General features: G+C 42.0%; 1 protein-coding gene across 1 annotated transcript in view; it reads right to left on the bottom strand.

Annotated features, from left to right (window-relative positions):
* The window catches only part of dmpk (DM1 protein kinase), a 76,218-nt gene extending 50,697 nt beyond the window's left edge, over positions 1 to 25,521 (bottom strand). Inside the window, 11 exon segments of the mRNA XM_028595385.1 lie at positions 2,578 to 2,674; positions 2,778 to 2,857; positions 3,848 to 4,096; positions 4,208 to 4,405; positions 4,557 to 4,650; positions 4,909 to 5,057; positions 5,201 to 5,296; positions 5,531 to 5,614; positions 12,127 to 12,218; positions 25,023 to 25,316; positions 25,408 to 25,521. Coding sequence (XP_028451186.1) covers positions 2,578 to 2,674; positions 2,778 to 2,857; positions 3,848 to 4,096; positions 4,208 to 4,405; positions 4,557 to 4,650; positions 4,909 to 5,057; positions 5,201 to 5,296; positions 5,531 to 5,614; positions 12,127 to 12,218; positions 25,023 to 25,188 — 1,305 coding nt within the window. The 5' untranslated portion in view covers positions 25,189 to 25,316; positions 25,408 to 25,521.
* Positions 25,522 to 27,675: the final 2,154 nt, after the last annotated feature.

Genomic DNA, 27,675 nt, shown 5'->3' with positions numbered 1-27,675 from the left:
ACTAGATATCGCTATGGGTTTAAAGAAAAAGGCTAAAGAAACAGAAATTAAGTGTGCTTTTAACCCTTTTCGAACAGAGCATGTCATCTAGTGGGCTCAGAAAATAAAGAAAAGGATTCATGAAGCTTCATGAGGCTTCACTAGGCCATCCCTAATAGGTAGCGTTAACTTAGAACATCTGTGTTAAAATGGCTTCTGTCAACTTCGGAACTTTTCTCTTAGGTAAGAAGAAGGGAGGGGGCTTGCACTGTATGTGAGTAAGATGTGGAAGAACGTCTCTGTAACTCGGACATTGAACTGCTGGCTGTGGGGTTGCGTCCGTACTATCTGCCAAGGGAGTTTACGTCCGCCATAGTGATCACTGTTTACATTCCACCATCTGCTGATGCAGAGGCAGATACTGACATCATTCACACAACTCATGCCAGACGCAGCAGCCCAATGCTTTTATGGTTATCACTGGGGATTTTAATCATGTTTCACTGGACAAATCACTTTCGAAAATATATTAACTGCACCACTAGAGACAATAAAACTTTGGACCTCCTGTATGCAAATGCTAAAGATGCATACAGACTCAGGAGGCAGAGGAGGCACTGCAGGACTGTTTTGAGTCTACAGACTGGGATGTGAGCCACATGACGACATCAATAACCTGACAGACTGCATTACAGAGTACATAAAATTCTGTGAAAACATCACCATGCTCTCCCGGACTGTACGCTGCTTTTCAAATCACAAGCCATGGATCACCAGTGACCTAAAGGTTCTTCTGAATGAGAAGAAGTAAGCTTTTAGGTCATGGGACAGACAGGAGCTAAGGAAAGTACGGCACGAACTGCGGGAGAAACTGAGGAAGTGTAAAGACTCCTACAGGAGGAAGCTGGAGGCCAGACTACAACAGAAAAATGTGAGGGAGGTGTGTACAGGGATGAAAGAGATCACAGGTGTGGGGTAGAAGGTGACCATTTTTCAGGACTCCCGCAGATCACGGTATTCCCGCGGGAGTCCCGCAGTACGGGAGTCAATCTCACTCTTGGTAACGTGATAGAGCATAGAAAGCAATGGGAGCGGGACAGAGCCAGAGATTAAATAAAAAAATTATGCTGCAATGCGGTGAGTGTGCCCAAAGATTGTGAGGCATTCCTAGGCTACTTAGCACGCGGAAGGTAGCGATTCTTCTAACCTACCCTAAATCAATAAATGTGTGTTTTCAGTGTGAGAAGATCTCCGTTAGAAATTCTGTAATGAATGCTTTTCAATCACACCTGGCCAGGTGAGGAGACAGCTACCTGACAGGCAGACCACAGTTTGTCTGTCTAGATCGTGTTTTGTCTGATGTTGTGGTGAGTGGTACAGGGGCTCCACAGGGGACTGTGCTGTCTCCTTTCCTGTTCACCTTATACACCACAGACTTTCAGTATAACTCAGAGTCATGTCACTTTGGCTGCAAACAGGTGACATTTGAAGCTATGGTGGAGAGTAGGTAACTGAACAAACTGTTATTTATTATGGATTACCCCAACCACTCTCTCCACCCCACACTGGTCCAACAGTGGAGGACTTTCTCCAAGAGGCTCTGACAGCTTTGGTGTCACACTGACCGCTACAAGAAATCATTCCTACCACAGGCAATACAACTTTATAACACTTCATCACTGAGATAGATTGTTAGATAAGACTCATCACAATACTGCACTAAGTTCAACTTGCACAAACATAGGTTTAACTTACATCTTTATGAGTACTATTTTAGTAGTTGTACATTGTTATTCCCAACTTGTAAATGTGTTTGTACATTCTTTCATTTGTATTTTTTTTAATCTTGTTTTTTATATTTGCTCTCCTATTTATTATTTCATGTAGATTCTGTATGTGTGCTGTGTGTCTGCTATTTTGCTGCTGTAGCACTGACATTTCCCAATTTGGGATAAAAAAAAGTCTAACCTAATCTATTAAATTTAGATTATTGATACAAAATATACACCGTACTTTAGTAACTAGTCTAACTAAAGCTCTATATTGTATTGAACAATGTAGTATATAATGTAGTAATGTACTGGAGTAAAACCTAGGATGTTTTGCCTCTGAGATGTAGTGGAGTAGAAGTATAGTAGTATTAGTAGTATTAAAATGGAAAATACAGTACAAAAATAAAGTACCCTGAACATTGTGCTTACAGTACTTGAGTAAATACACTTAGTTGCATTCTGGGTTTATACTGTTTAACTACTATACTGTACTGTAAGTTTGGGAAATATTCTGTGCAAACCATGGTGTTAAACAACTAAACATAATTCTTCAGTGTACTTCACATGTTGGTTCATGTGTTTTCATGAAGTATGATCAATCTCCTGGTGAGACCCTGGAATTGAATTAATATGAGGGTTTACAGTAGAATCTAGATACGCACTTTCAGGAAATAAAGCGATGGGTGAGACTCACAGTGGCTAAGCTGAAAGGCATGTTGGGAGGGGAAATTCTAGGTGGCTGTATCTGTAAGGTAACTGTTGCAACCTGACCAAAGGACAAATGGAAGTTCTAATATGTACAGACTTTAAGTTGATAATGTCTCACCAATTTCTCAAGTGTGTAAAGATTCTTACAGTCCCTTAGCCTTGTGTGGTCAATCTTCATCATGATGTCTTGACTGCGGTCAATGGCACCTGTCTGACTATAAAAGAGAGACCAATTAAACAATGCCCAGGTGACATAATAAAAAAGCCAGTTAGAGTTCTTAGATGTAAATAAAGCATAAACAATGAATTTAAGTTTACCAGGTAGCGGTGTAAGAGTATCCAACAAAAGCCAAGTGTACTCCTATTGGAGCTCTGTCCATTACGTCAGACAGCGTCTCCTACAGAACACACAACACAAAACAGATACCAGTAACCACCAGAAGTTACCTGGCTTGCCGGCAGCATTCATGCGACACTGAGGCGAGTTTCTATAAAGTTCACAAAAGTGAAGGGAGAGTCTGCGGGATTACAAACCTCTGGCTCTGTACAGAGTTACAACACCTCCACTCAGCCTAGGCGACAAAATGTTTAAGCCTTTTTATTATTATTATCACATATTACAAAAAAAATAAAAAAACATAGACTTGAATTGTTAATAAACGTTTCAGGTTGTGTTTTACGCCCATGAGACAGGGATGAGACGCAAGTCTGACGGAGCAGATGCAGACAGCTGCATAGAGTAAAATGAGAGCTTGTTGTGTTAGACATGCAAGTACAAAATGCGTCTGACCAGAGTTGTAATGTAACAAAGTATACTTTGTTACTGTACTTAAGTAGAATTTTCACGTATCTGTTTACTTCGTTATTTATATTTCCGGAAACTTTTACTTTTACTCCACTACATTTCCCCAAGCATCTTAGTTACTTGTTGTTACAAAATAAAATCAGATTTGTTACACTGGAAAAAAGCAGGTTTTGCTAATCATTGCTGCTAAATTGCCAAGATAATGCACCCTCCATTCTAGTTGGTGACCTAATGTTTGTGTGTTGCCAAGCGGCAAAAAAAAAAAAAAAAAAAAAGAAGAAGAGGAGGAAGCATAATGACTGACAGTGTCATGGGAGCACCTGGTGCAGGCTCTGGTTCATGGTAACAGACGATGACCACCCTGATGACAGTGGTGATGAAGATATCGTTACACACCTTTGGCCATAAAGTTCAAGACGGCTACATACAATTTTTGGGGTTTCTTCCTATATCACCTATAGACAAGTGAGGACTATTAACCAAGTTGCTCACAGTTATTAAATATTACATTTTCTTTCAGACACAACCTAGGTTACATCATACGTGCATGACATGGAAAGTAAGATTCTCAAAAAGACATTACCATTTCACTGAGACAGTCATCCAGAATATCAAAGTTGGAGGTATGAGTTGAATTAAATACTTCAGGCAGGAAGGGGGCAGGGAGTTTATGCAGGGAACCCCAGTCTATTCCACAGAAGAAGGGATGGCTCCTGAAGTCACTAGAGCCTTTCCTCCCCAGACGGACTTCCCTTTCACAGATGAGCCCAGTGATGAAGGAACGAGCCCTGTCTGAAATCTCAGGGCCAGAAGGAGGGAATTCAAAATACTCCTGGGGATTAAAAAAAAAGAAATATATATATACACATATATTATATATATATATGCCAGTGTTTAACGTGTCCTTTGAATTCTGAAAGACATTCTCATTGTGTTTTTACACCTGAAAGTGGATGATCTTGGCATATGTTTCAGAGATGGACTCTGCGTAGAAGGGCGTGGTCCCCAGCACCATCTCATAGGCACAGATACCCAGAGCCCACCAGTCACATTCAGAGCCATAACCTCCGCCTCCTTCTACTGCTTTTAAAATTTCTGGAGACAAGTAGTCAGGGGTTCCGACTGCTATGGATGAGTGAACCTGAAATAAAATTGGTCGGCTGATGGATTTTTAACAACATAAAAAGGGGTATTAAAAGGGCAGGACTTGCATTTCTAATGTTTGTTCAGTTGTGTATTTGTTTTGTCTGTATTTTTTTCCCTCTCAAAGAGTATCCTCTGTCACCTCTCACCATCCCATCCTCTTGGAGCCTCAGACAGGAACCAAAGTCACCAAGTCTGATGTGTCCATCAGCTGTCAGCAGGATGTTGTCAGGTTTGATGTCTCTGTGGAAGAAACATCAGATTTGCATCCAATGCAACATATCATACGTAGGTTGTTTTCAGTGTTTTCTATCCATATCACAGTTACAGGAAGGTTTGTGTGGTGAGCTTTATTGGGCTTATTACTCAGAAAAGTCATACTTGAACCATATGAAAAGCAAAGTTACAATTTATCTTGAAACTGTATGTGTCCGCAGTCTGAAACTAACATGTAAATGAAAACAGTATGAGCACCATTTTTCAAAGAGGAGAATAGTCTACCTGTGCACATAACCCAGTCTGTGGACAGAGTCAATGGCCATGACCATCTCAGCTAAGTAGAACTTAGCCATGTCCTCAGGGATCCGGTCTCCAAACTTACTGAGCAGAGTCAGCAGGTCCCCCCCTACGTAGTAATCCATCACCAGTTACTGAGGGAGGAGGGGGGGGATGGGTGAGGAAAATGGCAGAGCTTCTGAAATTTTAGTTAAATACAGCATATGCTATGGACTAGCAGGACATATTTGTACAAAACATTTACTTAACATAATTGATTGGCTGTGTTCATACGCACTAGATAGTTGTCATCCTGAAAGGAATAGTGCAACTCTGTGATCCAACGTCTGTCACCCTTCAGTAAAACCTCCCTCTCCTCCTGGTAACATGCTGTCTGTGTAAGACACAAACACAAAGAAAACTGGATAAAAAGCCACAAGTAGAAAGAAAGATGGAGCCACAAACAACTGAAGGGCAACCAGCTTATATCAAAGAGCATGTGCCTCAATTTGACTTTCCTTTTTTCTTCCATCTTAGCCCAGCATTTGCAGTAAAAAAATCTTCTAGGTCCTACCATTTTCGTTGTCTTTTTGTTCATGAATATGAGCACAGGTTTGTGTGGGTGTACCTCTCCTCGCCTCAGCATGTCCCATTTATTCATAATCTTCAGAGCGTACACTTGTTGTGTGCTTCGCATCCTTGCCACAGCAACCTGAAACAGTGATGACTTGTGTAGTGAGGATTGATAGATTGATTGATTTAAGTTAATGATTAAAAAACACTAATAACACTGCACAGCGGTCATTGCATACATTAAAAATCACAGAAATAAAATCAATAAAGCCTGAAGGCTTATTTCCATTGTGGTCTTCTAGAAAAACACACGACAAGATAAAACAGCACATCAACAAGACAACATAGGCCTGTACTACGAATCCAGATCAACATGGCCTGGATTTCTTTCATTTCCCTGGCTTCACCTAACCTAACAACCGCAGTCCTGCATAACCTGTGTCACGACGGTGGTTAACAACTAGTTCAATCAACCCAGGGTTTCCCAATTCAGCGGCGCACGCGTTCACATATATATATATATATATAAAATCTATATATTTCATAAAAATACCCATCAGGGAATGAAGGTTGTCGGTCTCTAAATGTTTTAACTTTTATGAGCGCACCCCTCTCTCCCCCTCTAAAATAAAAGCCTCTTATTTACGAGACCGGTCTGAGAGACCTCCGGTTTACAGCAGGGTGTCCGAGCGAGACTGTCCAAGCGACGAGCCAGCGGCCAGGGCAGGCGCTGCTGGTTGTCGCGTTACTATGGTAACTGAGTCTGTGAACCTAACCTGGTCGGGAGCAGGTTTTCTTCAAGAAACCTTGAGTTTCTCTCAATCTCCTCCCTCTAACACAGCGTCAGAGGGAGGAGAATGAGAGAAGCTTGAGGTTTCTTCTCTATCATTTCCTCATTCATTAATTCATTCAGTCTGTATCAGGCGCATTTTAATGCAGTCTGTTATCTGCATGAATAAAAAAACGTATTGGTTTATGTTAGGCAGATTATAAAACGTTTTTTTCTCAAACATGTCATGTCCTTTTGTCGACGATCCCGTTAATAAAAAAAGCTGTATTAATTCACAGAGAGTTTATGTCGGGAGATGATATTGAGTCCCGACTATAGATGTATTTTCATTTCCACATAACCGATTTGAGAGGCATTTTTTTCACAGTCCATTAGATATGTAGATACCTTATCCGTCCTCATATCACTAACATCAACCATCGTGGACAGGCTTTAACATCCATGCAGATTCTTTGTGTTGCATTACGTTTTTTGCAAACGGCAATTTTCTTTATAACATTGGTGATGCGGAGCATAGCCTACTGTAATAGTAAAGCCACTGTATGCAGAGGTGTTTTGTTTTATTTCTTCATTCTGTTATGCCTGCAGTGTGTTTTGGTTTTCTGTTTGTGTTTCTGTGTCACCTTCATTCTCCACAGTGTGTGGACTCCAGAGGCCTGTACTACAAAGCAAGATCAACATGGCTTGGATTTCTTTCAGTTACACGGCTTCACCTAACCTAACAACCGCAGTCCCGCATAAACTGTGTCACAACGGTGGTTAACAACTAGTTCAATCGACCCAGGGTTTCCCAATCCAGCGGCAAGCGCGTTCACATAAAAGAGGCAGTGTTTGCACAGCACGACCAATCGCAAACATCTACCAGAGCCGCATATTTTATATAAGAAGAGCAAATTATAATTCTACATAAATATGAAGAACACAGACACGGTTTTACAGGGAAAATGCAATACAGTCGCTGCTTCCTAAAACAGGAAGGAAAGCTGGCAAAAAAAATAGCGGACGCTGTAGATGCATAAATCACAACTCTTATTAATATCACTTCCTCATCAGTCAGGACCAAGATCTGACCATAATTACACTTGTGCTTTCCATAAACTGTCGTTGCTTTAGCCTATTATTTCAGTTGCAACCCTGGCAGTGGAAGCGATCGTGAGAGCAAATAAAATATATATAAACATAATTCAAACCAATGTGCGCATTGGCGACAAACGGCTCAAGAAGCCGACAAATAGCCGATATGCAATTCCCTCCCATTAAAATATATATATTTCATAAAAATACCCATCAGGGAATGTTAACGGGGTTGTCGGTCTCTAAATGTTTTAACTTTTATGAGCGCACCCCTCTCTCCCCCTCTCTCTCTCTCTCTCTCTCTCCCTCTCTCTCTGTCCCTCTCTCAGCGCACCAAGCTCCGCCTGATCTTCTAAAAATGGTGATGCCGTTATCAATCGAGTATTGATTGGTCAGTAGGCGGTGCTTTTATACCGGTTGATCTCTGATCTCCAACTTAACCTGCTCTCGACCAGGTTAGGTGTTCAGCATAAGTTACCACGGCGATTGAACCCGGTAACAACTAATCCACCGTCGTGGTAGAGAAAATCCTGGGTTGAACCTTAAGTTAGCTCGTTAACACCAAATCTTGCTTCGTAGTACAGGCCTCTGCTGCTCTCTCCCCGCAACTGGCACCAATTCCAAATCAGCACATCTGCAACTCATCTGCTCATCATCTGCCTTTAAAGACCAGTCTGACTTTCCTTTCCATGCCGGATTGTTGCTTACTACCAGTATGCTATTTCACCCTTTGTTATTTGTTCCAAGTTAAGTTTCCTGTTCTCGTTCTGACCTGTCTGCTCCTTGTTCCAGAAATAACTTATCTTCAGAATCCACTGCCTGCTCAGCCATCTCCAGACCAAAAGCCTCTACTGCCAGCCCCAGACAGCTTTGGACCCAGCACCCCCCACTGCCAGCTCACTCTCACTGTCTAATAAAACAGATTCTTTTGTGTCAACTCCAGTCTGTGCTTGAGTTCTGTCCCCAACCCTGACAAAGACAGTATAACCTGTCAATGTCTTTGTTATGACAAGAAAATATTTAGCTTTATGTGTTAACGTTATAATAAACTGTGGCCGGGTTGGCTCAGTGGGTAGAGCAGGCACAGACATACTGAGAGGTTTATGCCTTGATGCAGAGATCCAGAGTTCAAATCCAACCTGTGACAATTTCCTGCATGTCTCCCCCCTCTCTCTACCCTTTCTCACTTAAGCTGTCCTGTCAAATTAAAGGCGGAATAGCCAAAAAAAAAACATTACAATAAACTGTCATTAGTGGTTGGTTTTTACATTGGCTGTCGAGACCATTTTAATTGTGTCATGAATATTTTTTCTTGACCTCAAGTAAACTGAAACGATATGGACAGTTTGCAACACTAACTTTGCATTAAAAGTGTCATAATTTACTGAATGACACTTAATGACAACAGTTGTGAACATTCAAAAAGACTGCTTCATGTCCATCACAGGTGATATGTCAGTCTTACGCACACCCAATTCAAATAAAGTGTTAGCCTTTCATTCTCAGTCATAAAAAGATAAAACATTTTGCAAATTTTATGACTTTTATTATTTATTTAAAAAAAGGAGGAGAGAGCAAGTCTGCCAGAGTTGTCCATGTGTGTGAGATGGGAGGGTCAACTGAGTGAGTGATTAGTCAACTGCATAACGCTGTGATCTACACTTGTGTCTCGCTTTCGTGGCATCACACTCATTGTCTGCACATGCTGTTGCAAAGCGCTGTTGTTACCATGTTTCCATAAAAATCAAGAAGTTGCAGTCCATAATACATTTACGAGTGGTGATCCGCAGCTGAAGTTCATCCATTTTGTTTGCTAAAGACAGTACATTGGCGAGGAAAATGCTGTGTCGTAATAGCCGATAAATAGTTAGCCTTAGCCTAACGTTAGCCATCTGCTGTGTTGAAAGACCTCGACAGTGTTGTATTCGGTCTCATCACAAAAAGAACGGGATTTTATTTCAAAACCACAACTGCAGGATATCAATTAATTGCCCGTGCATTCACTGATTTATTTACATTTATACATCAATGCTAATGTCAACTCCGACATTTGCTACACGCTGCGGTACTGCTCCCTCACTTGGGTAAGAGAGGTAGCGATGTGACAGCAGAGAGCAGGGACTGCTTCTATGAAAAGAAAATACATATAGGCTGCTAAATGTATAACTATTTACTTCATAAAAACAAATAGTGCTTGTGTGAGTGTCATGAGCTCATCTCTCTCTGGCTCCCTCATCACTTAATATTTCCCACACTGGGTGTTAAATAGTAAGATACTCCCCTTTCCATGGAAGTTTAATCACCTTTAGATATGATTGCTTTTTCAGTGTTAACACAAAAAAGACAGAATGGTGGGAGGGAGAGACTGCATGAAGCAATATTACAGTACATTGACAGTAATAATATTTTTGTAAGCACCATTTAATTAAAATGTGACTGTGAACTAAAATAAGACAGCAGATTGTAGTTTCTGTATTTATTACCAAAGCATTTATCAGTAATACAGTTAAAATGGGGGGAAATGTTTTTTTTTAAATTAGTTAGGGGCTAAAGTGCTCCTAGTAAAAAAGTTAGTATAGAGCCCTGGTACTCTGTAACCATTTCTTTAAAGGGTAATTTGTTGTTTTTTTCAACCTTGACCCTATTTTCCCATGCATTGTTGTCTACACTAAATGACTAATGTGAACAAGAATCTTGAAAATAGTCTAGTATTGAGTGAGAACGCTGTAACCGGCAGCCGTGAACCAGGCTGCAATGTAATCATATTGGACAAATGTGCATCATCAATCCGTCCACTAAAAGTGTTGTTTCTGCCGCTGACAGGCTCAGATTATTCCAAGTGTCTGACAACATTATGAGAAGGATCCCTACAGAGATAGACCTTTTTTGTTGAAGAGTAAGATCCTTTTTGTTTAACAAAAAATGGCTCCAAATTACTATTGCCAAATTCACCAAACTCCATTTAATTTTATAATACTTTTAGCGTGTAAAGAGCAGTGTTGGGAGTAACTGCGTTTAAGTATAACGGCGTTACTAACGGCGTTATTTTTTCAGTAACGGAGTAATCTAATTAATTACTTTTCCCATCGTTGCAACGCCGTTATCGTTACTGAGAATGTAAAGTGCCGCGTTACTACAATTTGGTTGAAGGAAGCGCGAGGTGTCACAGGCTTTGGCTACTGTCAGCTGCCTGGAGAGAGCAGGGGGGGATGATGACACCATTGCAAATGCGATGATGATTAGCTGGGTGGGCAGATGCCCTGCTCACGCTGTCTCACTGCACGCTCTGACTACCACTAAAGACAGCGACAATGGCGATGAGCCAGGGACATTCAAAGGTAGCGTTCTCAAACTGGAAGTACCGGCCCTACTTCTCGCTCATTGAAATGAGCGAGAAGGCAGAATGGCAAGAATGTTTATGTAACATGCACACTATGCCCAGGACAAAAACTTTATCCACGTCTGCCTCAAGCAACTCCAATCTTATGAAGGCCCTCATATCAACACATGCTAACGCGACACTTGTTGCTGCTGCTAACCCAACCCCAAGCCCAAATGCAGTTAGCGTGAGCTCCAGCGAAGGAGACGGAGCCACTCTGTTAAAATAACGCTCAATTTTTCAGGTCAGCAACAAGGCAGAGCTGAACACAATGATTGCAAGGTATGTTGTTGAAAACATGCTACCCCTGTCCACTGTGGAGTCTGAGTTATTCAGAGCTATCCTAAATACCAAATGTTCTAAAATACTGTATATATTGTTTTTATTCTTCAATCAGTTAATATAAACATATTTGAAGATGTTATAGAACGTAATAGCGTGATAGAACATAAAAAATAACGTCACAGTTACTTTGCTGAGTAACTAATTACTTTTACAATGTGGTAACTGAGTTACTAACTGAATTACTTTTTGGGAGAAGTCATTTGTAACTCTAACTAATTACTTTTTTAAAGTAAGATGACCAACACTGGTAAAGAGCCAGCATTATGTTCACATGTAAATGGTTGAATTAAGTTTTTATTGTTGGAAAAATGAGTAGACGAACCAAGACAGCTTTTGATTGATTTTGTTTCTGTCTACTTTGAATGAGGTGTATTTTACAATGATAAAATTGTGGTTATTTATATGGAGTCTAGTGGGTTTGGCAATTACAGGGATTGCTCTGTCAAACACCAAGTTTCAGATTTGTGGGCAGATTATTAAACTGTACTGCTGCACTGTAGACAAGCTACCTCTTGTAATGTGATATGATGTTGGTAAAAATGATTATCTCCTAGTCATGAAAAATAATTAAGTACTTTGGTACCATGTTTTTTTTTGGTACCAAGTGAGCAGCATCTTTATAGAAATTGTTATTTTTTCCACCGTAACCCCGTTAAGATTTTTAAAGCAGGATCGAGATGAGTATGTGGCTGAACTTTGAATTAAGCTCTTGTCAAATTATTTTGAGCCTTTTGAAGTTTGCTTTTGACGTGTTGTGATAATCTAGTATACCAGGAGATGACAGCATAGTCAAAATGGGTTTAGACTATAGATAGAGTGTGAAGAATTGCTTTGACCAGAAAGATGGCTTTTCTGGCTAAAAACTTAATTCTTTGATTTATCATGGTGAGGGCTTTTAGAGCCATATTATCACATGATAAAAACCGGATGATTAGAACATTTTTAAATATGGTATAAAGTGCAGTTCCATTGTAGTCAGGTCGAGCTACAAATTACTTAAGAAAAACACTATGCCATTGCTCATTAAAAAGAGAATTTGTTATTCCTTATAATTCCAACTCACCTCACTGAATGGGCCTCGGCCGATGACCTTCAGGATGTTAAAGTCTTCTCTTTTGATTCGAGTCCTTTTCACCTCCCTCACCAAGGGCTCAGCTGTGATTCGAGGAGCAAAGAGAGAGACTGTGAAAATGCCTGTACCCATAATTGAGATCACCTAGGTAGACCTCAGTATTTTCTCCAAGGTGTAGGCTAAAAAGTCGTGAAATATGAAACTTGCTCATCTGATCGCTGTCATTGCTTGTGCGTGGGTTGGTTGGGGTGGGATGCATTCTTTACTCAACACAGTGGTTCTTTAATTATGTCAACAACTTGAGAAAACCGGACAGGTCTGCTGAATCAATGCAAAGCCTGATCTAGAGAGTTTAGTTCAATGCCATTCATCTGCAGAATTGCTCCTGTGCGACCGCACCACAACATGCCACATGTTAAACAGTGGCTATCCATCATGATAGGTCAGACCCTCGATGATGCAGAAACCAAGGTACTTGAAGCTGTCCACCCTCTCCAGTGAGGCCCCATTGATAGTAAGAGGGCGTATTTCCTTCCCTCTATCATATCTTTAAGGCAGATTTATGCTTCTGCGAGGGCTTTACGCAGAGCCTTCGCCGTAGCCTACATAATTGGCCTGAGTTTTATACCTGTGTTATGCATCATTCTAGTGTATCTCTTTAAGAGAATAGCATAGCAGGCATGTGTGTATGTGTAGGGAAGGATGTTGTAGAGCGAATAAAAGAAATGAATGGGGGATAAGCTTCAGTGTGTCTCCCCTGTGCTTTCTGACCATGGTTGTAGGGCTGTAGCAGGAAAAGTTAGCCCTCTCCTTGATTTCATGTTGTTTATGGAGAAGCAGAACCAAGAAATGAGTAGGCAATTCTACCAAGTGGACAAATCACAGTTGTTGCGGTCTGTGTTGCTGCGACGTGTAGTTGCAATTTTTGAGAGGTGCATGTCAGACTACGGCGTAGGGTCCGGCCTAGGGTCCAGCGTACGGTCCGTAAATTGGTCTTTAGTCTTAACTGATTTATGATGAGAAGGTTGTTGTTCTTTTCCAGGTGAGATAGGGTGGTGTGGAGGATGTGTATCTTCTGTTGATCGGTTGGGACAGTAGGGAAACTGTAATGGGTCCACTGTGCTTGGTAGTGAAGAGCAAATGTAATCCTTGACCAATCGTTCAAAGCATGTCATCACTACAGAGGTAAGTGTCACTAGGCAGTCATTCAGGCAGGCTGGTTTGGTTTGCTTGGGCATAGGTGTCATGGCATAACCACAATTCTGGGAAAACTTGATATTATCATTGTGTCTAGGGGATTCCAAAGTTTGGCTGCCCATGCATCTATGAATCTTCCCAAATAAATGTTCAACTGCTAGTCTAAGGTGAAGTAAAATGGGCTTACCTGTCACCAGCTTGCTCCATCACAACACATGCCTTTCCTGCCGCGACTTCACTCCCAGTCTGTCCTCAACCTCTTTAGTCAACTCCCAGCTGCTGTGACGCAGGTAAACCACACCCACCTCAGCCTAGCAATCCACTAGGAAAGATCGTGCCTTGACAGACCTCCCCCATTAACAAAACAAAACGTGACATATAATAACACTTATCTACAAGTTATTTTTTCATATAACATTTTCTTTACTAAGTCTCTTTATAGCTCCAGGAGAAAACCTGAAACATGGTTGAATTCCATCATATACCATAAATTTCTCTTTAATAAGACAGACTTCCTCAACTTCTCATTTCTAAATAACTCCCCTGGACAAAGAAACGGCTTTGGTTACTTCAATGGGCTTTCTGTAACCCACGCAAAACCTGTCTGCTTTTCCATCCTGGGCAGCCAGTGGTGAGCTGTAGGCACCATCAGATGGCTCAACCATCCCAATTTGCAGCATGTAGTCAACCTCCTCCTGGACTATGGAGGAGGGTAACGATAAGTGTGATGTTTTATAGGGATGGCATTGCCAGTGTTGACGCTGTGCACTGCTCTATTGGTTCTCCCAGGAACATCTCTACAGAAATTGGGGAAAGAGTCAACCAAATGAATCACATCCTGCCTCTGCACTTCTGTCAAATGCAGCTTCCTCAAGCACAGCTCGAGCCTGAGTATTATAAAATCTGGCACCCACAATGTCGTGAAGAGAAGAGGACATATCTTTACAAATTAAATTTACCACAGACTCAGTGAATCCGTTGATATCAGTGACGTTGACGGTGGTGTCCTGGAACATGCTCCAGACAGTGTAGTGCAGACTGTAGGGGGGGCTCTGATTGGCTTAACCATGTCCTGACCTCACAGGTCAATGGAGGCATGTGCCATAGTTTGTTTACAATCTTTGATCAAGATGGCCGCATGGTCGCTCTCAGGCAGAAAATTAAAAGACTCAAAGAATCAAAGCTCTGCTCAGCAGGGAAGAGACAAGGGACAAGATGAGAAGACTGAGAGAAAAAGAAAGAGAAAAGGTGATGGAGAAGAGAGAGGAAGAGAAGGTACTGCCCACTGTGCCCAGGAAAGGATTAGCATGATGAACCACAAACAAAAACTAACCTGATGCCTTTCAAACAATGACATAACCACAGAGATACAGGCCAAGATGTTCTTACGATACAATACGATACAACTTTATTGTCAACCAAAGGGTGAAATTCTTTGTACATCCCTGGTTAGCTCGTTTAAAAAAGAGGATGTTCTTTGGTAATTACAGTGGAACATAGGCTCAATTTAAAAACAATAGAAAAACCTAGCATACTGGTGTAATAATATATATAATAATAATGTATTGTAAAAATATATTATTGTATAACACATTTTGCTTACGGTAGTGGTTGAGACACATTTTTATAATTCAAATAAAAAATAATGCAAACAAATACAGAAGAAGGTGCATATACTAAATTATTATATATACTTCGGCAGGAGAGACAAGAGAGGAGTACGAGACAGGCAGTGTATAGAGGGTGATAGAGATGGTCATGATTAGATTTCACTAGACTTAGACTTAGAAAACTTTAATGTCCCCAAGAGGCAATTTGTTGTACAGTACAGGCGTATTGACACACAATCCACAACACAAACACCGAACCATACATCCACATCGCTACCCATCCAACACATCCATAAATAGAATACAGTAAAAGAAGTATATTGCATAATATCATAAAAAAATTAAAAACACTGCACATTATCATACTTCATATCTATTCCTTCAATCATACCCCTCCCTAAACCTTATTTAATTGGGTTATTGCCATAGGAATGAATGAGTTTTTTGCTCGGTTGGTTCTAACATTGGGGTATCTATATCTATGACTAGAAGGGAGCGGCTTGAACTCCATTGAAAGTGGATGGGTTGTATCCATACAAACCTTATCTGCCTTCTGTGCCAGTCTGGTCAGATATAGTTGGTACAGATCTACCTGTTGCCTACCAATAATTTTTCCACAGGTTTTAACAATCTTCCCCAATTTGTTCCTATGGTTGATTTTTGAATGTCCATACCAACATACAATACAGTAGGAGAGAATACTCTCGATAAAGGAGTCAAAATTTTGTTGCACTCCGTCACCATCTCTATCTCCTCTCCTCTTATCAGAGTCAGAGTGGGTGAGGGAGCCCCACGTCTAAAATCAAATACCAATTATTTTGTCTTGGATGTATTCAACTGCAACTGGGAGACTTCACACCAGTCAGCAAATTCCTGCAACACTGGACCATGTTCAGTTTCATCTCGCTCCAGTAAACTAATCACAGCAGTATCATCTGCAAATTTAATTATATGACGTCCTGGGTAGCTACTGCGACAAGAGTCAGTGTACAATATATAGAGCAGTGGTGACAAGACACTACCTTGTGGTGTCCCAATTGAGGTAAAGCGCACCCCAGATAATGTGTTTCCCACCCTTACTCTTTGTGGCCGCCCACTCAGGAAATCCAAAATCCATTTAGGCCTAATTAATGTTGAGTTTAGCTGGAAATTGTCTCTAAGTCGGTTTGCTAAAATGTGTGGGTGGATTGTACTGAATGCTGATGAAAAGTCTGCAAATAAAACGCGAGCATCCGTTTTACAACCCTCCAGGTGGGTATACAAATAATTTAAAAGCACTGCAATGGCATCGTCCATCCCCCCTCCCAAATCTATAGGCAAATTGTAAAGGGTCAAGGGCATGTCTACAGGAGTCAATGATGTTTGTTTTAATGATCCGCACAAGTGATTTAACTAAAAGAGAGGTGAGAGCGATGGGCCTATAATCCTTGGATGAGGATGGATGGGAGACTTTGGGAAGGGGGGTCACGACTGCTGTTTTCCAAAGCAGTGGAACCACCTGACTGTCCATTGAGCGCTGGAAGAGGGAACAAAGCATTCCACTTAATTGGACAGTGCTTCAGCACTCTGCCTCCAATGTTATCCGGCTCCAGACTCTTCCGCACATTAGTCTTCTCAAACACTCGCTGGACCAACTCCTCCATAATTATCAAAGTGCTCTCCATCCCAGCACCGTCTATTTCAATCTGTTGCCAAGCAGAAACATTGTCACTGTCATTTATTTCAAAGCGGGTAAAATGTTCATTTAAGTTGTTGGCCAGAGCACGGGATGCTGTGTCCTCCATGAAATCATTATTTTTCCCTGTCTTGAAGGGGCGTTGGCCATCAACTTTATACCAGTCCATGCAGCCCTAGAATTCCCCGCAGCCAGGGTACTCTGTACCTTGTCCTTGTACTGACACCTGGCCTTGTAGATCTCCTTATTGACCTGCCTTTGCATGTCTTTTCTGTTCTGTAAGCGTCCTGAAGCGAAGACTCTCTTTTTCTCATTTAGTATGTCTTTTAGTTCTTTCGTCACCCATGGTTTATTGTTTGGGTACACCTTAATGGTCTTAGTTGGAATGACCGCACTCACACAAAAGTCTATGTAGCCCGCAATAGCTTCTGTCTGTTCGTGCTAGTCAGCTGAAGAGTCCTCAAAGATGGTCCAGGATGTACACTCCAGGCATCCTTTCAGCATCTCTATACTGTCCTCATCCCACACCTGGATCTGCTTTTCCACTGGCTTAACCCTTTTCAAAGCCTGTTTATAGGTGGGTCTTAGGGCGCTGACACACCAGGCCGATTATCGGCCGTGGGACAGTCTGGGGGGCTGTCGGCGTTCATTTTGGCCGACATGACACGTTCGGTCTGCGGCAGGGCAGTCGGGACTCGACTCAAAATGACGAGCGGGATGAGGTGACTAGAGTCTCTCAAAATCTGACCTTTGTTGAGCTGAATTGAAGACAGATTCAGCAACTGCATGGCCTATTTCTCGCTTAAAATGTTCTCAGAAACACATTTCAGTGAACTATTTTAGTACAATATGAGATCGTATTCTGAACGGCCGCCATGACAGTCTGGCTTTGAATTTCCGGAGAAAACAAACCCATATGACGCGTTCGTCCAATCAGCTGCCGGTTTTCATTTCTTGGGCAACATTACAGATTAGCGCCGCCTGCTGTTATGGAGATGTATTACGTCTCGTCTCCTCTCGTCTTTTTGGTCTGTTCTGTGGCAGTTTTTTGGACCTCGGGGACGTCATATCGACGGGGTTTTCAATCAACGACCGGCCGTCGGCTACATGTGTCTACACCTTTAGAAGGACTGTGTTGTGATCTGAGCCCCCCAAGGGGGCCCTGGCACTGGATGAGTATGCCTTTGGGATAGAGCCGTAACATAAGTCAAATATTTTATTTTTTCGTGTTGGACAGAACAGAGTAGACAGAGTTTTTTTGAGGGTGCAGTTATTAAAGTCCCCCATTATAAACTTTGGCGCATCTGGTGAGATTTCATCCAATTCTTGGGTAGTATTAAAAATAATGTCTGCTGCCTTATTTATGTTTGCTCTTGGATGTATATAGACAACAGTCACAAATATTTGTGGAAATTCATGGGGAAGATAGGAGGGTCGCATAGAAACTGATAAAAGTTCAATATCAGAAGTGCAGATCTTTCTTCTTACCACAGTTGTTTTGCACCATCTGTCTTTTATCATGACGCATACGCCCCCTCTGTGTTCCTTGCCTGTAGCCTTGCTGCATCGCAACTCGTCTGCTTTTCTTTTTATCGATTGGACGTTTGAGAGAATGATAGTTGGAAGTGGAACCTTTGTTTTCCTATTCCTGAGTCTTTGGCACACTCCTCCCCTCTTCCCTCGTTTTCTCTTGTGTTCCATGTCATTAAAAGTTATTTTTATCTCCGTGGGTATGTTTGCTTCGGTATGATTCCAATTGCCTGCGTAGGCGCTCAGTTGTAGGAGAAAGTCTCTGTTGTAGCGTACATGCAACTCTGCGTTGCTGGCCGGCTCACTTGCCACGCTAATAACAAACAGTATAGAACCGACTATTCAAACCAGCTCCCATACGAGACTCATAGTGGCTTATAGTAACGGTCTATAAGACAATGCATCTAATGATGGTTCGCACCGAAAATGATCACAACAAGCAACTAATCAAACAAACAAAAGACGAGACAGATAGCCTGCTCTGCTAGTCGCCACTGTGTCTATATTGTCTTTTTATCTATCATGATGGTGTATCCTTTTCTGTGTGGTTCTGTAGATGTCTTTTGTCAATGTCATTTCAAATAAGGACCACCCCTCAATAATCTTTTGAGTCAAAATAAAGGTTGAATGAATGAATGAATATTCCCTTTGTGGATTATTCAGTACAACATTTAACCTGATTCTCATGTTTTACTGCTTGACAAATCACAAACAATTTTCTGCTCTGTGTCCTTTCAGCTGAACATAACAGTATCTTTGCCAATAAGGGAGTTTCTCTTCAACAGAGTGACTGCCTGAATTGGAGATGTTCTGTGCAGCTAAAAATAGTAGATATATATTTATATGTTGTGGCAAGTTTTCCAGTCCTTTATTTTTATTTTCATTACCCACCTCCTCACACACTCAGAGCAATTCAGGAGAGACCAACTTTAGGCACACACACACACACACACACACACACACACACACACACACACACACATTGTTGCCTCAGACCTAAAAGTTTCCTGAAGGAACAGGACAATCCTATAACAATAATTCTTTATCTACTGAAAACAGATACTGTCGCCCTGGGTCAGTAGACTGAGCCAGCCATGTGACAGAAACAGACATGGAAGCCTGTGACTATGGCCACATAGAAATAGATGATGATGTCATTCAAGGGAGTCACAAGATAATTTCTCGCCAGATGGTTAGGGAGAAGAAAAAAAACCTTTTTAGACTGGGGAATGTTTTTTTACATTAATGTGTAAAGTTTGGTACATTTCATATGTTATATTCAGAACTTCATTTGTAAATCAGGAGGTCCTAGAACACAGAAAGGGTGCTGTTCCGGTGGGTCACGGAGACAGAAAAAGACAAACAAAGAATCCACATAGCCTTGAGCACATTGGACAAGGCAATGGTAAACACTGCAGCTGTTACGTTAATGTGTCTACCTCAGCTGAGAAATGACAAGACATTACACAGGTACTCTCACATATAGGCCTAATTTTCAACATGAATGGAATGTTATTATGTGTCATGGAACATTGCGCTCCCCAACTCGTGATCTTTTGAATCTTTTGATGATAAGTTTTGTTTGTAAAACCTTGAATCCATGTAAGACACAATGTAAAATCAATGAATTCATGTCATTAGACACAACGTGCACACATTTTTTTGCGGTGATGACGGTGACAAGCTCAGACCCACGGTAGGTGTCACGTGACCGCGGTATTGCGGTAATGCAGTAACCGTGCCAGTACTAATATATTACGGAGAGAACAACTGAATATACAATATCTACATGGTGGGTATTTGTGTTCCGCCTGCTTCTGCTGACATGACAGTAAGACAATAGGAGAGCATAAAATGAAAAGGGGCAGTGTAGCCTGATTAAAATATAGGCACAATGTAGTACATTGCTACCCCACTATTTTAGATAACATCTGGTTTTCATCCTTGTAACGTTACGTTAATGTTACCGCCTTGCCCCCATAACGTTAGCTTATACCATAAGTGTGTGCTAACGTTACTGCTTAAGTATTTTAACAGTACTGCTGCTGCTTTGAAAACCGCAAGTCATTTTTAATAACCAGGCAAAAATAATGTTAACTTACACCGCTTAAGCAGTTACCAAGGTTAATGTCTACCCGCCATTAACATAATAAATCCATGCTACCCGCACATAGTCAGCTAACATAAAGTGTAGCTAACATTAGTTAAGCCATCTCCCCACAGTCTTTGCTATTTTACTTTAATATTTGAACGTTAAAAAGAAGTACGACATGCAATCACAAAAAACGACACACCACCTCCTGCATTGGCACTGGATGTAAACTATGAGCTGCAGAATCATCAAATATGAATATAATTAATTTATAGCAGGCCATTCAAAATTCACAGGCTGCCGTAGCTACTTCATTTATACACTATAAGTGTAGGGTGACCAGATGTCCCGGTTTGACCGGGACAGTCCCGATTTTTAATTGCTTGTCCCGAGTCCCGACAAATGCCTGTCGGGACGCTAAAATGTCCCGGTTTACACCAGGAGCGGCGTCAACCGATGTCGTGTCTTCAGCCCCGAATGTTTTGTGTGTAGCCCCGAATGTAACTTTGTCCAGTTTATTTTTCCGAGGCGAATAGAACGGGCAGCTACGTGAATAGCATAAAAATTCACCAGAATGCAGGAAATTAGAGAGACAGCTAGCTCAAATAGTGGCATCGGCAGCTCGCAGTGGCATTTCCGGTGGCAGGTTGAGATGCCACGGCATCTGCCTCTGTTAGCAGTGGCATTTAAGGTGGCAGGTTGAGATGCCAACGATTTTTCCTGAGATGCCACGGCATCTTTCGCCGTTTATATGGTATTTTCGTTGGCAGCCTGAGATGCCACAACTTTACTCGGGCTCCTGCCGATGTTTGTGTGGTATTTCTGGGGGAATTCCCAGGATGCTGCGTCCACACGAAAACGCAGTTTCAGGGCACTGTAACCGAACATTTTTGAAAACTCCGGCCAGGGTGAGCATTTTCAGGAACGCCGGTTACAGTGTTGACGTGTGGACAGTATAACCGGGTTATTTGCCTTGCGACGTCAGAGTGTGCGCCATTATCCGCTGTGTTTGACGTCATATTGTGCGCCGCTAACTGCTTTGTTGATGATTCTTTGCAAGGGCTTGACAGCGTGTTTTTGCGTTTTCATGTGGACGGAGATTTATTTTAAACCGAGCATGTGTGGACGGGTTGTTTTTTTTAAAACGGAGGAGAAAAAACTCTGGTTATAAAAATACCCGTGTCCGTGTGGACTAGGCCTGAATGGGAGAAGGTTTGTGTGAGGTGGACCTGCTCCACAGACCCGAATCTTCTCAGCTGTTGCTACTGTCAATGTGTGTGTGTGTGTGTGTGTGTGTGTGTGTGTGTGTGTGGAATGGGAGAAGGTTTGTGTGAGGTGGACCTGCTCCACAGACCCGAATCTTCTCAGCTGTTGCTACTGTCAATGTGTGTGTGTGTGTGTGTGTGTGTGTGTGTGTGTGTGTGTGTGTGTGTGTGTGTGTGTGGAATGGGAGAAGGTTTGGGTGAGGTGGACCTGCTCCACAGACCCAAATCTTCTCAGCTGTTGCTACTGTCATGCTGCACTGTCTCTTCATGTGGCACATGTTTGGCACATTGTATGGGTCACTTCTTAGGCTATATCATAACAAGGTAATAGGCTACAATGTGTAATCAAGTGATGACTGATTAACAGTAGGCTAATGTAAATGCTAAATGCCCTAATACCTGTTGATACTACAACACGCAAAGTATAGGCTCTTAACCTGCAGTTTTGCACATATCATGCTTTAAACTGCAGCCTTTCAATTGAGTGAGTAAAGTATTTTGTCATTTTACATTGCATTTTAAATTAAAAGAAACATAGGCTACCACCAATTTCTTTCCTCAGCACTGCAACATAACAGACTGTAATATAAATAAACTATTGTAATAATCAAAGAAACCTTTGCACAGATATGGTCATGAAAATGCTACCAAGTCTAATATTGGCAAGTGTTAACTATAAATGTCGGTATTTCACTAGCAGATGCTACAAACACCTGCAGTTGCAGTCGGATATCATCTTTTCTCTACAGTAGGCCTACGACAGCGGCTACTGGTTTGGTTGTATATGGTTTGCTAGTAGGCAGGGGTTAAATTGGGATTTGTTATGTTGTGATGCCCCCCCTGGAAAACAATTTGAAAAATAAACCGTTAAATGGCACTTTCTGGAGAGTTTTGTGCAAAGAAATGGAGAAATTGAGTCTTACATGATATGTGCAAAACTGCAAGGTTAAGAGCCTATACTTTGCGTTGTTGTAGTATCAACAGGTATTAGGGCATTTAGCATTTACATTAGCCTACTGTTAATCACTCATCACTTGATTACTCATTGTATTACCTTGTTATGATATAAGAAGTGACCCATACAATGTGCCAAACATAATGTGCCACATGAAGAGACAGTGCAGCATATGACAGTAGCAACAGCTGAGATTTGGGTCTGTGGTGACCAGGTCCACCTCACACAAACTTCCTTCTCCCATTCTACCCCCCGCACACACACACAGCACCGAGTGGGGCTCTCCCATGTTCAGAGGCGAGCCGTGGCCCTCCCGCTGGAGGAGATGCGACCGCAAGAACCGGTTCAACAGCTTGGTCAGCGCAATTTCAAAATTCTTTGAAATCCTACAACACAAACATCGCAGGAGCCCGTGTAAAGTTGTGGCATCTCAACCTGCCACCTTAAATGCCACTGCTAACAGAGGCAGATGCCGTGGCATGGAGCGCCCGAGCACCGGGTTTCCACCGCTGCGAACAGGGTTTTTAGCTTTATGAGAAGGCATTTTATATGTTAATCCTACCGACGTAGACACTTTGGCGTTATGTAGTTGACCCGCAGTGGTGAATTGTCTGCAGTTCTGGGCGGGTTGTTGCCGTGTTCTGATTGTTCTCATCAGCTCCGCTGAGACAAAATAGGCATTTCAAAAATCTTTAATTTATTGTCAGAAATAACATGTTTTCAAAAGCATCACTTTCATCAAATTTGATGTGCAAGTAGGCACATCCGGACAAACAAGTAGGCTTATGTGCCGGGGCTGAGCCAATTTAAACCCTGCTAGTAGGACTTGAGTAGTGGGTGAATTCGGACACAGCCCTCGTTTGCCACTGTCATACCTCATAATCTGTAAAATGTGCCATGGCATTTTACGGTGAACCGGTGGCAACCCACACAAACATCGGCAGGAGCCGCGGCATCCTAGAATGCCACCAGAAATACCACACACACATCGGCAGGAGCCCGAATAAAGTTGTGGCATCTCAGGCTGCCACCGGAAATACCATATAAACAGCGAAAGATGCCGTGGCATCTCAGGAAAAGTCGTTGGCATCTCAACCTGCCACCTTAAATGCCACTGCTAACAGAGGCAGATGACATGGCATCTCAACCTGCCACCGGAAATGCCACTGCGAGCTGCCGATGCCACTATTTGAGCTAGCCCCTGCTGGGAAATTAAGTGTTTAATGCTCAAAATTTTCAATAAATCATTTTAATTACTTTGCTAAATAACACTTAAAAAAATCTTTTTTAGAAAAAATCTCAACATAAATCTCACACTAAACTGAAAAAGGCTGTTACTGCAATTTTGTTAATTTCACAGTAAAAAACACTTATTATTAGACGAGGAGCCTAGGATCAAAACAATGAAGTTACTGTCTGTGTCTGAACAGGGCTGGCACATGTTCACGTTAAAAAGTGTGTGCGTGCACAAACTACGGTCACGTGCAAAGTGTCCCGGTTTTAGCTCCAGGAAATCTGGTTACCCTATACAAGTGACATGTGTGAAATCTTTTTTAAATGCTGCTCGTCTGCCTAGGAATACAGTTCTTGAATTGCTACACAAAATGGGCCCAGGAATGTAGCTCTTGAACCAAGGGGGTAAGCTTTGCTTCAGAACTCAAACCTCCTATGGCACCATTTTGATGTACAAAGAGATCACCTCCCGTTAGCATTCCACTGACTAGCATTCATTTTGACGTCACTTGACTTAACTTTACATCTGAAGTGTTTAAAGACTCTGTTTGTCCATTGTTAATTTCTAAAGAAACACGACAATGTATAAAAGGCTCCATTACCTTGTACCTCACGTTATGGCTCCGTAGCAGACGTTTTTGTAAAAATAGGCTAACAATTGTGTCACATAGTAGAGGAATTACCGTATAGTACAGGAGAAGCTTGCAGGCAGTTTCGACTTACATGAGCTGTTTAGGTTTAATTACTAATGTTAACTAGCATTTTAGTTAGCAATAATTAGCCTGTGCCCATGTTATCTCCTTACATATACCTACGCTCTCCGTCTCTGCAAGATTGGGAATGATTGAGATTTCTCATGGCACAGCTACCAGAAGACTTACAACTTTCAGACACGTTGCTCACGTCACATTTACGTCGTCTCTCTCAGTTGGAGGCTGCGCAGTAAAGCAAGAGATCAACAGAAAAGTGCTTCTAATAGCCATTATATATATATATATATATATATATATATATATATATATATATATATATATATATATATATATATATATATATATATATATAGTCCATTATATACTGTCTATGTCTTGAACAGCAGAAACACAAACAGCTTTCTTAGTCACACATTATGTTTGGTAAGTTCTGGGTAATGCATCAGTTGATTGTCCTTGATCAGAAAAACCAACAAACAAACCAAAGTCGCCGCTAAGTAATGTGTACTGTTAGTAATATGTACTGACAGTAATTTAGGTCAGCATGTTAATATCTAAATGAAAACACACACACACACACACATACACACACCTAGAAATAAGAGGAAGACACTCACCCCATTGCAGGAAACCAGAGACATACTTCTCCCTTGCAAAGGACGAGGAGTAGAACTCCTGGTAGACGCCCACCAGTAGGTCCAACAAGGTCTGGAGCCCAACGGGTCCGGTGGTCTGGGGGCCCTCGACCAGGTCAGGTGCACAAAGGCCAGGGCCTGTTGACATGGCTCCTGATTGGTAAGGGGTCCGTTTGGTTTAGAACTGCGGTGAAACCCTAGTGTCCATGGTGTATTGGATTCAATGAGAAGAGCTTCTTCTTTTTCCTCTGGGTTTACAGTTGCTCTGCTTGGTCTCTTGAAAATCACAAAATCACATTTACATTAACACCCCACTTTTACTATCCCCACCACACTAGTTTCTAGTATCTAGTTAACTCTCACGTACATTTGTTTCCTGTGTTGTGTGTCCCCTCCTCTATGTCTGTCTGTCTCTCCTTATTCTTCTCTCCCCAAAGCTGTGCAGCATCTGTCAAGCCTGCAATATCTCCAGCTCTGACTCCAGACCTTTTTTGGTGTGTGTCTCCCTCTCCCTTTCTCCCCACTCCCTCTATTCAAAGTACTCCAACTTTCTACAGTGTAGAACAGTGTAGAAGAGAAGAAAATGTACATATGATGTATGTATGATCTCAAAGAAATCTTTTTTCTTTTCTGTCCATCACTTGTTAACTGCTGGTTGCTTTTCTTCCTTCCCCCTGTGACAGAAACAGGAAGCACTGACCTGAATCAATGCTAGCTGTTGCTGTTACAATTCTTCAGCAATTTCTTATTTTGTCAACCATCAAAGGATCTCTTTTAGTTCCCTTGATCTTTTTTCCCCCTCTGTCACCCCTCTAGGTCTTCCTCATGTCATGTCTCCCTCACTTACTCTCTTGCAAGAATGCAGCAGATCTTTCCTCTCGCCCAGCTCCTGGATTTGCAAATCCTTCACTCTCCGTCTGTCCGTTTACTCTCTCTCTGTCACTCTTTCCTCCTCTACTACAGTGTAGCTCTCTGTGTTTGTACTTGTGACTTTTTTAGGGAACTGCCTCCTTCCTCTTCTCTCTTTATAAATACACCACAGCTGCCACACAGCCCCGCCTACATTCAATGTCTATTTCATAGCTGGAATTTCAACATGTTCATCCAATGTACTTCCTACGTGGTTTACTGGGTACCCTATGAACTTGGGGTTTAGATTTTGGAGCATTTGGAGCAATTTGGGCAGCATTGGATATTAAAAATATGAATAAGAACTCATTCTTGGCATGGAGAATAAAACTAGATCAGACTACATTCTCTGTGCTTGCCTTGAGAGACAGGTTTCCACAACCTTCATGACAGTCACCTGACAAGCAAGCTTTAAATTAGATGTTTTTAGATATTGCCATGCTTTCTGACATATGACTATGCCCTGTAATGCAGCCTGGCTCTGATTCACCATGAGTCTGGAACCATACTCCTAGATAGGGGTTGGACTCTTTTCTTCTCTGGAGTTGCCCAGGGTGTGAGGCGCGAGGCGGGTGTGGGGATACTCACAAGCCCCCGGCTGAGCGCTGCTACGTTGGAGTTTACCCCGGTGGACGAGAGGGTCGCCTCCCTACGCCTGCGGGTTTTGGGGGGGAAAACTCTGACTGTTGTTTGTGCATATGCACCAAACAAGAGTTCGGAGTATTCGGCCTTCTTGGAGACCTTGAGTGGAGTCCTGCATGGGGCTCCAGTGGGGGACTCCATTGTTCTGCTGGGGGACTTCAATGCACACGTGCGCAATGATGGAGACACATGGAGAGGCATGATTGGGAGGAACCAGGGGCGTCGCACCCGTGGGGGATGTGGGTGTTTTAACACCCACACTTTTCCTGGTGAGAGGGTTCAACACCCACACTTTTTCTGCACTTTTTCCGCAGTTTTGCACAAACGCCTCGCGTCGAACTGCCGCCGTAGCTATGTCGTAGGCTGTGTGTAGCAATAGCAACGCTCTGTTTTTCATGGCAACGTTGTGTACTTCGCAGCGGTCTTAATCATCCCGCTGCTCTGCGATCGCTGTCTGCACCCTGTCATCTCATATACCCAATGCATATACCGTTGGAAAGCTCTCTCCTCTACAATGCTGTCGGATCCAAATGTGGCAATTTCCTTTTCATCAGCAACCAATCGTGAAAGTAAAAGGGGGATTTGATTCTAAAAGCAATTTCTGACAACGTGATTCACTTAGAACGTCACGTCACGTGACATGCTCTGACATTTCTGCGGTAGTTCAGAATGTCAAAAGAAGTGCGTCAAAAATGGTCGAAAATCACCTCAGAGAAGACAAAAACTGTTGTTATTAGTAAGAAGACACAGGGGATTACACACTGAGACAGCAGATGATGAAATGCCTTCACATAGTACGTTGATGTGTCAACTGTCGTTCAGAAAACAGGAGTTTTCAGACAGCGGAGGTAATCAGACTCTCTCTCTCTCTCTTTCTCTCTCTCTCTCAGCAGTTTACAGAAATGCATAGCCTACAATACATGTCATATATTAAATATGTAAGTGTCACATATATACTATTCTAATATAATTACTATACAATACTAAACAAATCTGTAATTTTGGGATCCTAAGTGGTTGTGAGTCCCTTAGGCTGTGGCAGGCAGATCCATGTTTAGCTGTCAGTAGAGCTGCTGTCCCCTCT

Source organism: Perca flavescens, chromosome 13, assembly GCF_004354835.1.
Source record: "Perca flavescens isolate YP-PL-M2 chromosome 13, PFLA_1.0, whole genome shotgun sequence".
Taxonomy (NCBI): Eukaryota; Metazoa; Chordata; class Actinopteri; order Perciformes; family Percidae; genus Perca; species Perca flavescens.
This window is presented reverse-complemented; position numbering and strand designations above follow the sequence as displayed.